A 13,210-nucleotide genomic window follows, 5' to 3' on the forward strand; every position below is an offset into this window, starting at 1 on the left:
CAAATTACGTTGCCGAAGAAAGACTGGAAGCAGACAGCGCACTGCTAGCCAGCTCCATCCAATGAGGGCAGGCTGAATTGTACATGCCCATGAATCGGACACCGGCGAGTAGCTCCCCGTATGACTGGCCACACAACAACATCAAAGTAACATATAACACATCCTCTTAACTTCCCCTCATATGGCTAAACTTATAGTTCTTCGTACCAAGCGTGCTCAAGAATGTGACTCGCATTCTCTCGCACATGCTCCATGCTATCCCTGGGTTCCAGAGGAAAGGCACAGCAAATAAAGACGCTTGTCATTGCGACACCTGTGTCACTGCATTGCTGTACAAAGAGTGCAGTGCTTACCACGGTTGTGCATAACACGCAGGAGACCTGAATTAATCTTATTTGTTAAGTCAGAATGTTGTTCGTCTTAACATTGGCGAATCGCGGCGTACCAGTACCGTGAACACATGTTCTGTTAACTCTAATATGCACTGCAAGACGATGTACACCTCATCGAATGGTGTGTTCAACATGGGGCGCGCACAAAAAAACAGGTACAATTCATCACATACTTGTGGCGATAAGTCGATTGCTACTACATAAGCTCGGATGCATCTGAGGCATTTCAACCCGGACGGTAGGTCACCAAGACGGTAGGCCAGGGTTGCACTAAGCTGAGATGCAGCACTGCGATCTATTAAAGCCTGTGGTACGAGCTTATGGCCTCCTTTCTTATATGTTGCCGCTGTCAATGTAGAGATTACTCACTTCGTTTCAAAACGGAGAGATTAAGTTGCGCGTCCGCAGCAGTTGTATGGACGCGGCCTGACATTAAAAAAGACTATTGACCTTTTCAAAACACCATCCTTGGTGCCGCCATAGTCTTCTATGGGCTGTGCGAATTGGCGTGACCCCTCAAAAATGCAATGGCAAGGCTGCACCCTTAGCCTTCGTACTCCCACGTGCAGCCCATCATGGCGATGCTTTTTCCCTCCTGTGAAAAGGTGTATACTTGGCGACAGCTTTTCTTGGCACTGAAGGGTAAGCTACGGAGGCAGAGATTCTGCACATTCAGCACTATACGAAAAGTAGTTCATTTTGGCGCGCGTCTCGTAACGCTGTGGATAGTGACGGGAGGGGGGGGGGGGAAGCACCATTAGCATTTCATGTATAGACACAGACGCCGCTCATCATTTGAGGTGCACGTAAAAAGGCGGTACTTTTTTACGCGTTCGAAAACGCGTAGTTTTAACAATAAATTAAACGAAATACGAATATTTCACAGGTGTCAGCTGCATCCTGTCTAAAATAGCTCCACGCAAAAAATGAAGAAATATTCATATTTAATGTTGAAAATACGGGTGCTGTACTTCGAAAGTATCTTCACTGGCGGTAGGATTCACGTAATTTGGCTCCATAGCTTTCTCTTCAGTGCCAAGAAAAGTTGTCGCCGAGTCTAATATACCGCATAGATGCTTCACATCAGAATGTTTTTGTATGAATCATCGTCCCTTTATATTACCCTTCAGTGTCTTGTTCAATAGCTCGTAGTGGGTAACAGCCAAGAAGTAAGGTACAAGCAAGCAGGGACACGTCGTCATCGTCTTAGTTGCCCCGTGAAAATCAAGTCAGTGACGACAGCTCTTCAGCACTATACGTATGCGTCATATTATTTCACGATGTCGGGCAGCCCAAACCCCGCCGCCGTCCTCCTCGTCAGCGCTGCATGCTACGCTGGCAGGATCCTGGTGGACTGGCTTGCCCTGTGGGCTTACCCGTGGTGCGATCACCCGACCAAGTGCTACGACTACGTCCAGGAACTGGACGCCAGCCTCGACCGTAGCGTAGACCCGTGCGACAACTTGTACGAGCACGTGTGCGCGCACTGGTCTCGCAGGTATGCCGCCTTCACCAGCAACCTCCATCTCCTCCACGCCCGAACAATGAGCTTCTTCCTCCACGAGCTAGAGCGGCCTGCTCCTCAGCATCAATCAAAGGCAGTGAAGCAGGTCGTCTCCGGGTACCAGGCTTGTCGGAAAGCCTTCAATGAACTGCGAGAAGATGTCCAGGTGAGTCAATGTTTATGTAAGCAGGGACACGTTGCCTGGCTAGTAAGTTCAGATTCATTGCTAGGAGTACCTCAGGACATGGACCGAGAGAGCACAAGGATGAGGGTGAGAGAAAAGTTTGGCACTCATTGGCATCACTGCCAATTGTCAAGTATATTTATTCTTGAGCGAGAAAATATTAATTACGTCACCTGTGAATCGCTGTACCGCGGTAGGTTTACGGATACACAATCATGAGTGTGATAAATAGCCAAAATTGCCTGATTTCGACAGTCAAAATTCTGTAGCATCAATCTAAGGGTCTGTGCACTCTATATAACCACACGCCATAGGAATTATTCTGGTGCCTGTCAGCACTGCGTGCGATAGTGCAATAGCCAAAGGAGGGAGGGAAGGGGTTTCATATTGCCTCCCTCGAATTTTTTGCGTATATATAACGAACATATGCACGAAATAATGGTTGAACGCCCCCCCCCCCCTTCTTCGTTTTTTGAAGTAAATTTCGGGCTACGCCCCTGGTATTCAAGGCAGCTTATCTATTGTTGATCTTTTAGCATGTCCTGCAACCTCACCAAAATATTTTTTTTTCGAACACAGGTTCTATTCGACATATTCAGCAAGTTCAGCGTCACGTGGCCAGCCCTGACGCTTCCGGAAAACTTCGACGTGATCGAGTACTTGCTCGGCATGTCATTAGACTACAACCTACCAACGCCCGTGTTGCTGACGCTAGAGCCGTACCTGAGGACGGACAGACGCTACGCCCTGTCTATGTACATAAAGCCCACTGGGAATCACGATCCGTTCGATCCGGAAAAGATAGCCGCTTGCATGCCGCTGGTAGCGCCTTCGATAAGCGGCGACACGGCGTTCAACCTCGGTGAAATCATCTTCTTTGTGTACCTGGACTTGATCTATCACATCGAGGCGTTCATCAGTCTCGATGGAATAATCCCCAGCTACACCACCATAGAGGCCCTGGCTGATGACGTCAAAGATCAAGCACCGTTGGACTCCTTGCTCAACGCCATCAACAGGCACCTGCTGGAGCACAAGTCCGTTAACAAGGACGAGGAGGTGCTTACCTTGAAGAACACAGGTCTCGTGCTCAAGGAGTTGCTCAGATCTTCCAAGCAGGCGCACTACGTGGATCTGGTGCTGTTCAGCGGCTGGAACATTGTCACATCCATGAACTTCGGGATGTCGTCGTCCTTGTTGAGCTGCGTATCTGGGAAGTCGGCCTTCGGGAATTCCTTCCAGGCTGTGGCACGCTGCTTGCAAGCGGCGAATGAGGTGATTTGGTTTACGTTGCGTGTAGTAACCCGCTTGTGGATCTTGTGGAGTATCCGCTCGCATTATAGAAAGATAATTGGTGTACCCAGCTGCTAATGTGGTTGCTTCAGCATGTTGGTACAAAACTTTGAAGAGAATCAGCGCGATAGGTGATCGACCAGGCAGAAAACGACGTATACAACAGCACTGTTGCGTGTGTCCTTCTTTGCCTGGTGTTTCGTCTTTCACGCTGTTTCCCTCCAGTATTCATCTAATAATAATAGTTTTATTATCTGGGTTTTAACGCTCTAAAACAACAATCAAAATTATGAGCCACTGTAGTGGAGGGCTCCGGAAACTTCGAACACCTCGGGCTCTTTGACGTGCGCCACAGTCTAAGCAGATGGGCTTCAAACATTTTCACCCCCCTCAAAAATTCAGCCGCCTCTGTCTCGATTTGATTACGTGACCTTAGGACAAGTAGGTGCGCTCCATAACCACTAGACCACCGCGGCATGGCTTTCCTATTAATCTATGCAGTGGTCAAGTATTGCACAAGGGTATACAGTGCTTTTATCGTGAGTGAGTGCATTACTGTATGTGGTCACCCGCATACGGAACTACATCTAGGCTTCTTTTCATGAAGTTCTACCATCACCTTTCTTTTTTTTTATCTGGTCGCGAATCGCGCGGCATCGCGACTCCAACCGCGAATCTCTTGTGTGCAAGTCTGACACCCCGCTACGCCAAATTGACAAAATAACGCCCGTTATGGTACCCATGGCTTCGCTTTACGTTGGCGTGACGTAGTTGCATATAACCCCCAAACCAATCTGGCACAACTGCTCTTATGCGGATAGTTTCGGTTTTGCATGCGCAGTTCACGCTGAATCTTCGCGTCATGGCCCAGCTGGGGATCACGTTGGCACAGCACGCACCGGCTTGCTCATCCGTTTCTAATACCATTACTGACTTCGTGGACCAATCTAGGAGATTAGAGGACAATTGAGTAAGCCGAAACGCTCATAAATTTAAACGTTGCGGTGTTTTAATGTTTTATGATCCCACCTTAAGCCATGACGTCCTGATACAGCACTCAGTTTCTAGGAAGTTAATCAAAAATTCGCTGTACCGTGCTGTTGTATTTGGTCTTTTTGGTATTTCAAACTTCTCAGCACTCTATCAACGCCTGTGAAGACCCGGATTCTGTACTTTAGCGTTGAAAATTAACTTTAGATAAACGCTCGAGCATTTTCTAAACACTACCAGGCCTTTCAAACAGGTGCCACTAATAGGTGCAATATACGCCACTTGCAACCTCTGCCGTTGTTCATCGTGTGATCTTGACGTGTACCCAGTGGCGTAGCCAGAAATGTTTTTTGGGGGGCACTTGTTTGATAAGGGAGGCACCCCTTTGAAATAGTAATTTTTCACGCTCTATTTATGGCGAAAAAAGTTTGGGGAGGGGAAGAAATGTAGACTTGTCGGCGGGGCATGAGTAAACTTTGTCACTACAAATGGAAGAGTCACACCAACTTTCAAACTCGAGATGTGGCATTCATTCGACTGCTTGGTAACCACGAGATTTTTTTTTAGCAAAGTATAAGTCCCGGGCGTGAGGCAACGGCAATTTTTGACGTGTTCACCAAGCCCCAAGGCCACGCCTCAGGGTTCTAGTGACGACGTGCGAAAAGCGATGACGTCGTCAATTTTAGTGTTGTCGTCGTGGTGACTACATGTGGTACCGTCTGGCGGTGATGCCTGGCTGCCTAGCAACGGCTTCACTTGCTTTTTTCCGCTCTCTTGGTGCAGTGCGTTTGAGTGAATGCAGTGTTTTTGTTGTACCACTTCAGTTTATTTGTCCTGGCGACATTAGCGCGAACGTGATTATCTGAAGCTATGGTCATCGCGAACAAGTATGCAACGTTCGTATGTCTTACCAGCCAGTGTGGCTCAGACGTGCGTCTCCAGCTGTTTCGTCGCTGCTAGGTTCGGCGTCGATTTCAGAGACACTGTTCAGCAGAGGATCGTGCCGAAAATGATCCGCCATTCTACAAATTACCATCATTTCATACTTCTCAGTGTCTTTATAGTCGCTTGCGGACGCTGATGACGGCAGTGACGACGATGGGGTGGCGAAGACATGCGCGCCAAGCAGACGAAATGTCAACTGAAGGTCACGTCACTGTTTCCTCTGGCAACGTGATGCAATGGGGTGGGACTGCGGGAGGTGGCCGCTTGGCAGTGCTGAAAATTGGCGAGCATTGCACCCGTTTTAAATTGGGTTTTTTACACTGGTCATACTAATCTATATTAGACATATTCCTCCCTCTGTTTTATTTCTTTTAACCAAATCATTCCAAGGGGATGGATAAGTACGCGTTGACGCAAAAAACGCGACATGCGTCAAGTTGATGTCACTGCTTCTTTAAGTCTGTGCAGTATGAAACAGTTTCGTGCACAGTTGCCAGTTCACAGCCAATAAAAAAACATACTATAGTCGTAAATTTTGTAATAAGAAATTGTATAATGCACATATTTCAGTTCACCACTAATTGCAAAAATATCAAAGGCGAGACAATCGACACGTGCGCTTTATCCGAGTTACTCTTTTTATCAAATATTTATAATTCTGTATCCACGTTCAACAGCATGTGCGAGCTCAGTGCATATTATTCAAATCGAATAAGTTATTGTCCAGAATGCACGCTAGTTAGTCGCACGGGTGCAAAAGCTACGTAAGCAGCTTGACGCATTACAAAATGCCTAACACGGTCAAAAGGAGACACCGTGCTGAATAACAGCTCACGCAGCATATGAAAAAGTAATACTCTTAATTGATGGTTATGTTCCAAAAGCAACATATGGTAACAAGGGATGCTGCCCCGCCGCGGTGGTCTAGTGGCTAAGGTACTCGGCTGCTGACTATCAGGTCACGGGTTCGAATCCCGGCTGCGGCGGCTGCGTTTCTGATGGAGGCGGAAATGTTGTAGGCCCGTGTACTCAGATTTGGGTGCACGTTAAGAACCCCAGGTGGTCGAAATTTCCGGAGCCCTCCACTACGGCGTCTCTCATATTCATATGGTGGTTTTGGGACGTTAAACTCCACATATCAATCAAATCAACAATGGATGCTAGCTAAGTGAGGTGTGAGGCTAGTTGGTATAGCATGATTAACATAGGGCACTACAGTATTAGGAAAGAGAATATTGGGATGACACACGTCACGATGTCGACACGAAGGCCGTGAACTCTCAACCAATTTTATTGAAGGAAAAATAATTCAAAACGCAATGGAGATTTGCGAAGGGGCCCGAGGGAGCCAGTCTTGTTGAACTGTCTTCTGGTTTTACACGTGGGGTGGATATGGGCTATGGCCATGTCTGAAACAAATTTGCCAAGTAGGCTGGCTAAATGGCTAATGTTGCTTCTAGTTGGTTGTTGTACTACGCCTTTCTTAAAGAACGTTACCTTTAAGGCTGCTGCCACTGCTGTCTTGCTTCCCGCTATATTGTACGTGGCAGCTGTGTTTTGTTTTTACACTTCGAAGCAATGTCTGACATCTGTTTTTCTTGCCAGCTCACCCTGTCGGATGAATATGGTGCTGTCAAATTTTCTGAGTGTACCTGTACGTTTTCTGAGTGTACCTGACCGCTCGGTTCTCGTCTCTTCTAGCCCCTCCGGTCGTTTGCGCTGTTAAGCACTTTCTTCGTCTACCATGCAGCACCAACCAACCAAATCAAGTACTTTGTCAAACGCTATCGTTTTGGGAAGTTTGGCGGAATTTCGGGGATGTCCTACAAGAGAAAACCAGAAAGTACAAAAAAACTTGGCGTTGTGTAAGCCGTGAGAGTACCAAGAAATATAATCAAAGTGGAAAGGATTCCTCTGATGTGAATGTCGCTGCAGTTCTTGTGTAAACTCTAAAGTCGAGAAACTTTCTTCACCCATGGAAGAGGTTGAGGGTATCAAACAATCATTTATGTTCACGTCTAACACGTTTAATGAGCTGAAGAATAGGATCAGCGCCCAGGAAAGTGAAATAAAGATACTAAGAAATACAGTTTCTGAATTAGAAAGTAAAAACAGTATAATCACTCGCTGCAAGCTCAGAAGGAAATGCGCGATCTAGAGTACCAAAGTCGCCAACTAAACTTAGAAGTTCAGGAGTGCCTGCTGTGCAGGGCGAACAACCTTGTGTCAGTTCTAAACTAGGTCGTGGACAAGCTTGATGTCCCACCTCTTTCTCAGAAGGATATAGTCTGTGCCCATAGGCTGCCTAGACGACAGGATAACATTCCAGCAATCACTATTCGGTTTTCCGGACAGTTAATCAAGGATCTCTGGATGAGAAATAAAAGTGAGCTGAAGAATACACAGCCACGCATGTTCATCCAGAATAATCTAAACCGGCACAGCAGGCAACTCTTTAGAGCATGAAATGATTGGGCATGAGAAAACAGCTTTACGTTTGCATGGTATGAGCATAGAAAAGTGTTTCTCCTAAAATGTGAAAGGGCATGCCGAGTGCGTGTTCAATATTCAGATGACCTTATCAGTTTGCGACTACGCTAAACTGCATGCCATGTTATGTTCACACAAGAATTCACAACACGATGGCTGTGAAAGAATGTTACCCAGTGCGTGTGAACTCAACAAAAATTATGTTGATTTATTTATTTATTTATTTATTTATTTATTTATTTATTTATTTATTGATTGATTGATTGACTGATTGATTGATTGATTGATTGATTGATTGATTGATTGATTGATTGATTGATTGATTGATTGATTGATTGATGCATTATTTCATTAGTCAACAAATTTGGTTTATAGTTCGCGCTTGTCACGTCAACATCTTAACGTGTGTCCTCCCTAAGCTCTTTTGTCCCGGTCTCTGTAGCGCAACATTTTCATCATAATGAGGGACGTCGGAGTGGAGGGCTCTGGGTATTACATAGTGTTTTTTTTTAAGTGCGCCTCTATCCACACACATGGACCTCTGCCTTTCGCTCCCATCGATGTGCGACAGCCGCGTCCGACATTCAATCTTGCAAACCTTCAGGTAGGCACCCAAGCACCATAGCCACTAGACCACGGAGACACGTGAAGCATAAGTAGTGCTTCTCGCGTGATTGTAATCATAGCTAATGGGCAACTATTATCACGTATGACCAAATGAGCCCTTGGGTTTTCCACTTATTTAGGTCATTCTGATGTGATATGACATTTGTGACACACTGAACCGCAGGTGGCCGGCTACGCCTTAGCCCGCTTTTTCGTCGACAGCATGGAGCAGGCAGAGGCAGTGCGCAACACGACAGACACGTGGAATGCCCTGCGCGATGCCACGGAGCGCAACTTCGCCACTCTGTCATGGATGGACGAGTCCACCGCAGCGGGTGCCATGGGTCACGTAGGTGATCTCGTTCCCATCATACCCTTGCCGGCGCACCTCAACAGTACTGAGGCCCTAGACGCCTTCTACGACTACCTGGTAGAGGACCAGTCGCTGCCCTTCTTCCAGTGGTACATCCGGTCTAGGCAGCAGAGATCAGACAAGTACAAGCGCCTCATTCGCGAAGACCCAAAGGTGACAGTGTACCGCGAAGACATACCGCTCAGCTCGACGGACGTGAACGCCTTCTACCTGCCGCTATTCCACATCATGGCCATACTGCCGGCCATCATGGTTCCACCGTTCGTGCCCAACGGGGTAGCTCGAATGGTGACCTACGGATCCATCGGCAAGATCCTAGGTCACGAGCTGTCGCATGCGTTCGATCCGCAGCTTAGTTCTCTTACCAGGACCGGTGACACCGCGAGCTGGTGGTCGAAGCAGTCTTTCGAGATCTTCCTTGAGAAGCAGCGCTGCGTGGATTCTCAGCTAGCCAACTACACGGACAGCGAGGTACACGCTTTCAACGTGCTCTCGGAGGCATTCGCGGACACCGCCGGCGCCGAGAAAGCCCGGCTGGCGTACGCCACTCTTCCGACGCAGCAGGGAGCGCTCGGCTACTCGCCGGAGCAACTATTCTTCGTAGCGGGCTGCTTCGTGTTTTGCGCGAAGAATGCGTACTCGTGGGAAACCGAGGACAAGTACCCGGCGTACGCGCTGCGTTGCAACATGCCGGTTTCCAATCAGAAGCACTTTGCGGAAGCCTTCGGCTGTCCCTCTGACGCAGCCCTCAACCCGTCAACGCGTTGTACCTTTCATTATTGACTTGGGCTGCGCGAAATCTATCACCATTATTACGCTCCGGCCATCGACAAACTTTTTTGCGCTATTTGCCCTAGAATTTATATACGGGACTACCAAATAATAGAGCTTAATTGCGCTATCTATACCTTAAGGTACTTATTGCAGCTGAAATGAACTCTTCTTGTTTTATGACTTGTTTTATGACCGGTCATCGACAAACTTTTTTGCGCTATTTGTCCTAGAATATATTTACGGGACTACCAAACAATAGGGCTTAATTACGTTATCTATAACTTGAGCTACTTATTGCAGCTGGAATGAACTCTTCTTGTTTTATGACTATTGCGCGGAATACTTGCGAATCATTGTCCTTTAATGATTTTCCTGCGTGGTTTCATACAAACCACATTCTCGCGATGTTCAAGGTGCATGACTTATTCTTCCAAGTAGGGCGAGGTCCCACGCAGCCAATTTTTCAAAAAGTAGGTGTCATCCAAGGCGTGTTGCGGCTTTGTTCTTCCCAACAACTGGCCGTCGGGCAAGGGGGATTGTGCACCACCCAAAGCCGCAGTGGATGCTCGGTCATTTCACAACAGTTATTCGAAGACCTGCATCGAAAAGAAAAAAATTTTGAAGAATCTAGTTGTTCAAATCACTTATGATGAAGTTGATCATCCCTACACCTTTTTCTAGGCCTGCCTACGTAATGGTTTTTTCATTAAACTCTCCGAATATGTCCACATCGGCCGGCATAACAGGAAGGTTCTCGAATGTGGTAGTTTTCTGAAGTTCAAAAATAACATCGCGGCACCTTCTTACTACCAGAAAGTTTTTTTTTACGTGGCCCTAGGAATTTGCCGCAAACCTAAACTTCAATTTTGTGAACATTGATTTTTTGAAGATGCCCGAGCATATAACTGTTAATCTTAGTTTTAAAATTTTACAGTAAAGTAAGTTTAAAAATGGAGCACTTTAGAGGCTCAGTTGGTCGTCGTCTTATGTCGCATTTAGACGAAATGTCCTGTGCCAAGCAGTTACTACCATACCATGGATAATCATCTTTAGTTAGCGACTGTTTATTCATTTGAAAAAATAGAATAAATAAAAGAAGAATGTTGGCCGAGAAATGGGGGAGAAGGGCATGACAAGTGTCTCCGTGAGAACATTTAACCGAAACACTTACGGGGAATGGGGATGAAAGAGGCAGGGAGAGAGAAAAGAAAACGACAGGACAATTAAAAAGAAAGATGGAGAAAAAAATTTTACTCTCAAATAGAAGTGTTGGATAACCGTGCGAGTAGCTTGGAAAAGCCGCGCTATTACGTTGAATCTTCAAGGAAGGCCAGTAGGGACGAAAGCGCAACGCCACTGCCTTCCTCGTAGCCAGTAGAGTGGAGCAAGTCCTGGAGGGTCACCCAGTGTAGCCCGACGCGAAGGTATGCCGTGAGAAGGCACCAAAATGGGAGCTGCCGAGTGCAGCTTTCTCCACCAAGCGAGAGAACCACTCGACCACATCAGCACACAAAGTGTGCATGGAGACATCCTTCGAACAGGAAAACTGTGTCGCCAAACACAGAACGTTACTAAGTGGCGCTAAAGATAGCTAGAAATTCACGCACGGACATGCATCACACAGCCGCATATGTTTTTTTATAACTAGTTGCGTACAGTTACGTAACCATGTCTACAGCAGCATGGATGTTATACAGGCGGACAACTTTTCTTCCCATTCAAGAGAAGGCTACGGAGCAAAGCCGGGGTGTGCTACCGCTGGAGAATATCATGAGTCCCACGATTGCGTCCCCATTTTACACGTGAATATCATGAAAAACGACACCACTTTATTTTCTACGGGATGTTGTTCATAAGGAGACGCAGCGTACACCAACGACATATCCGTAATTATTTTGCTTCATGTGGTGTCCTTTTGCCTTTTGGCAGTTGTGAAAACGTCGCTCCTTTAACATACCCCTCACTGTCCAAATGGCATCTTCATCTTCTAGTGGCGCTCTTCACCATCCAGCTATTTCGATGACTCGCCCGAAACGCTTGTGAGGAATTCCACTCACGAATAGCTCTCTAAGCAGATATAGGTAATTGAATGTAGCGCTGTTATCTAAACACGGCCGTCATTCGAAATACTTGGCGGAGAAGTGCATGTGCGGTATAGCTCCGCCCCCGTAGTTTTCTCTTCATTGCCAAAAAAAGGTTGTCCAGTAGTATAGCAACACCAGAAGCGGTAAGCTTATGCTGCGAGGAGCTGTTGCTACAAGTTAAACGTTTTTAGGCATTACAGAACGCACGTCGGAATGCTTGCCTCGAACTCGATGTCTTGCGATGCTCGCCTGCATTTAAATTGCCAGTTGCAGCATGCCGAAATAAATGGAACATCTTTTGCATTGTGCCCGCATTTCGTTTTCTTGAGCTTCCTAACTTTATGAAGCGAGGTTGGATCGAAGTAGTAAGCTTGCCAGGTTCTTGATTTTCAGAAAACCGCACCTCAAGATCAACGAAACAGGAGGGCCTATGCACATTCGCTTGCGGACGGCTCTCTGTCAACTACCCATTTATGACCGGCGCGGCGATGGGGGCGCTGATGGTGGCGTTTTTCGCAGCGCTGCCTGGGTAGAGTCTGACGTCCATATGGCGTCCTGATTGATTGCGGGACGCTAAACCCACAGACGAACCAACAAATCATTTACTGTGGGTGTCCCTCGCACCCCCAACGAGTGTAATGTTGAAACTTTTTCGGGTCACATAGTGCTCCAAGTGCGTCTTAGTGTTACTAGTTTTCCTTAGTGAGCCTTCGATTGGAGGCAAAGTACTTGAGAAATTCAGTCATCAATACTCGTTTTTGTGTGTTTTCTCGTCGGGAGCAATTGTCTTTTATTATAGAAGTAACGTAAAGTTTTCACCAACATATCGAAACCACTTGATCTCTAAGTGGGCACTATCAGAAAAGAGCATCTTTCCGCCATCTTGGCAGTGGCAAAACACGGCTTCACTTCTGCTAGCAAGGCATTGCGGGAGCTTCCACTGCAGCAATTTTTTTAATCCTCCTTGCTTCAACCATTATTTCTTATTGTCATCAGCCACTGCATGAACAATTGGCACGAAATTCCTTGCAAGTGTTTAGCGGATAGCACGCTTCTCAGACGAACGAAGAAAGATAACATAGCGAATGCCGGCTGACTACACAAAAGTTTCTTATTAATGCCCTAACGGGTACCAAGCAAGTGGGATTGCAGTATTTACCCAATTAGCGTTTGGATAAGGCTCTGAAAGGCCACTCTTCTAGCTTTCGCTGTGTCTGTGCTGCGCCTTCCACGCAGGCCTGGCGTATTTTTTTAGAGCAGGTGGCGCTTGAAACGCAAGGACCTTTTAGGAAGTATGGCCATTCAAGGATCACTAATGCACACGAACAACGTCCAGCATGGACCCGCATGGCTGCTGAGGAAATGGTGTAATAGCGCCCTTCATTAGAGTTTGATAGTGTAACATCCTATATTTAAAATTTTAACTGTGTAATAATACCTTTTTGATTTAGAGCTGTGATAACACGTTTTTTTTAGTGTTGTAAGGGTGTAATGACATTCATATTTAAGTGTGTTTGGTTATTGAAACACCGTTTTGAAAAAAGGGTGTTTCGATGCGTCAAAACACCCATTAAA

At 46.5% G+C, this 13,210-nt stretch overlaps 1 protein-coding gene across 1 annotated transcript; it reads left to right on the plus strand.

Annotated features, from left to right (window-relative positions):
• The first annotated feature begins 1,157 nt into the window (after window positions 1–1,157).
• LOC142768922 (endothelin-converting enzyme 2-like) lies at window positions 1,158–12,565 on the plus strand. Its single transcript, XM_075871496.1, has 3 exons — window positions 1,158–2,062; window positions 2,660–3,355; window positions 8,589–12,565. The coding sequence occupies exons 1-3, from the start codon at window positions 1,673–1,675 to the stop codon at window positions 9,558–9,560; spliced, it is 2,058 nt and encodes a 685-aa protein (XP_075727611.1). The 5' UTR covers window positions 1,158–1,672; the 3' UTR covers window positions 9,561–12,565.
• The last annotated feature ends 645 nt before the right edge of the window (window positions 12,566–13,210 follow it).

Source organism: Rhipicephalus microplus, chromosome 8, assembly GCF_043290135.1.
Source record: "Rhipicephalus microplus isolate Deutch F79 chromosome 8, USDA_Rmic, whole genome shotgun sequence".
NCBI lineage: Eukaryota > Metazoa > Arthropoda > Arachnida > Ixodida > Ixodidae > Rhipicephalus > Rhipicephalus microplus.

Bases quoted from the DNA above. Each gene is read 5' to 3' on its own strand.
- LOC142768922 (XM_075871496.1), top strand. From the start codon at position 1,673: ATGTCGGGCAGCCCAAACCCCGCCGCCGTCCTCCTCGTCAGCGCTGCA. The intron at 2,063-2,659 runs GTGAGTCAATGT...TTTCGAACACAG, and splicing joins AACTGCGAGAAGATGTCCAG to GTTCTATTCGACATATTCAG. The intron at 3,356-8,588 runs GTGATTTGGTTT...ACTGAACCGCAG, and splicing joins GCTTGCAAGCGGCGAATGAG to GTGGCCGGCTACGCCTTAGC.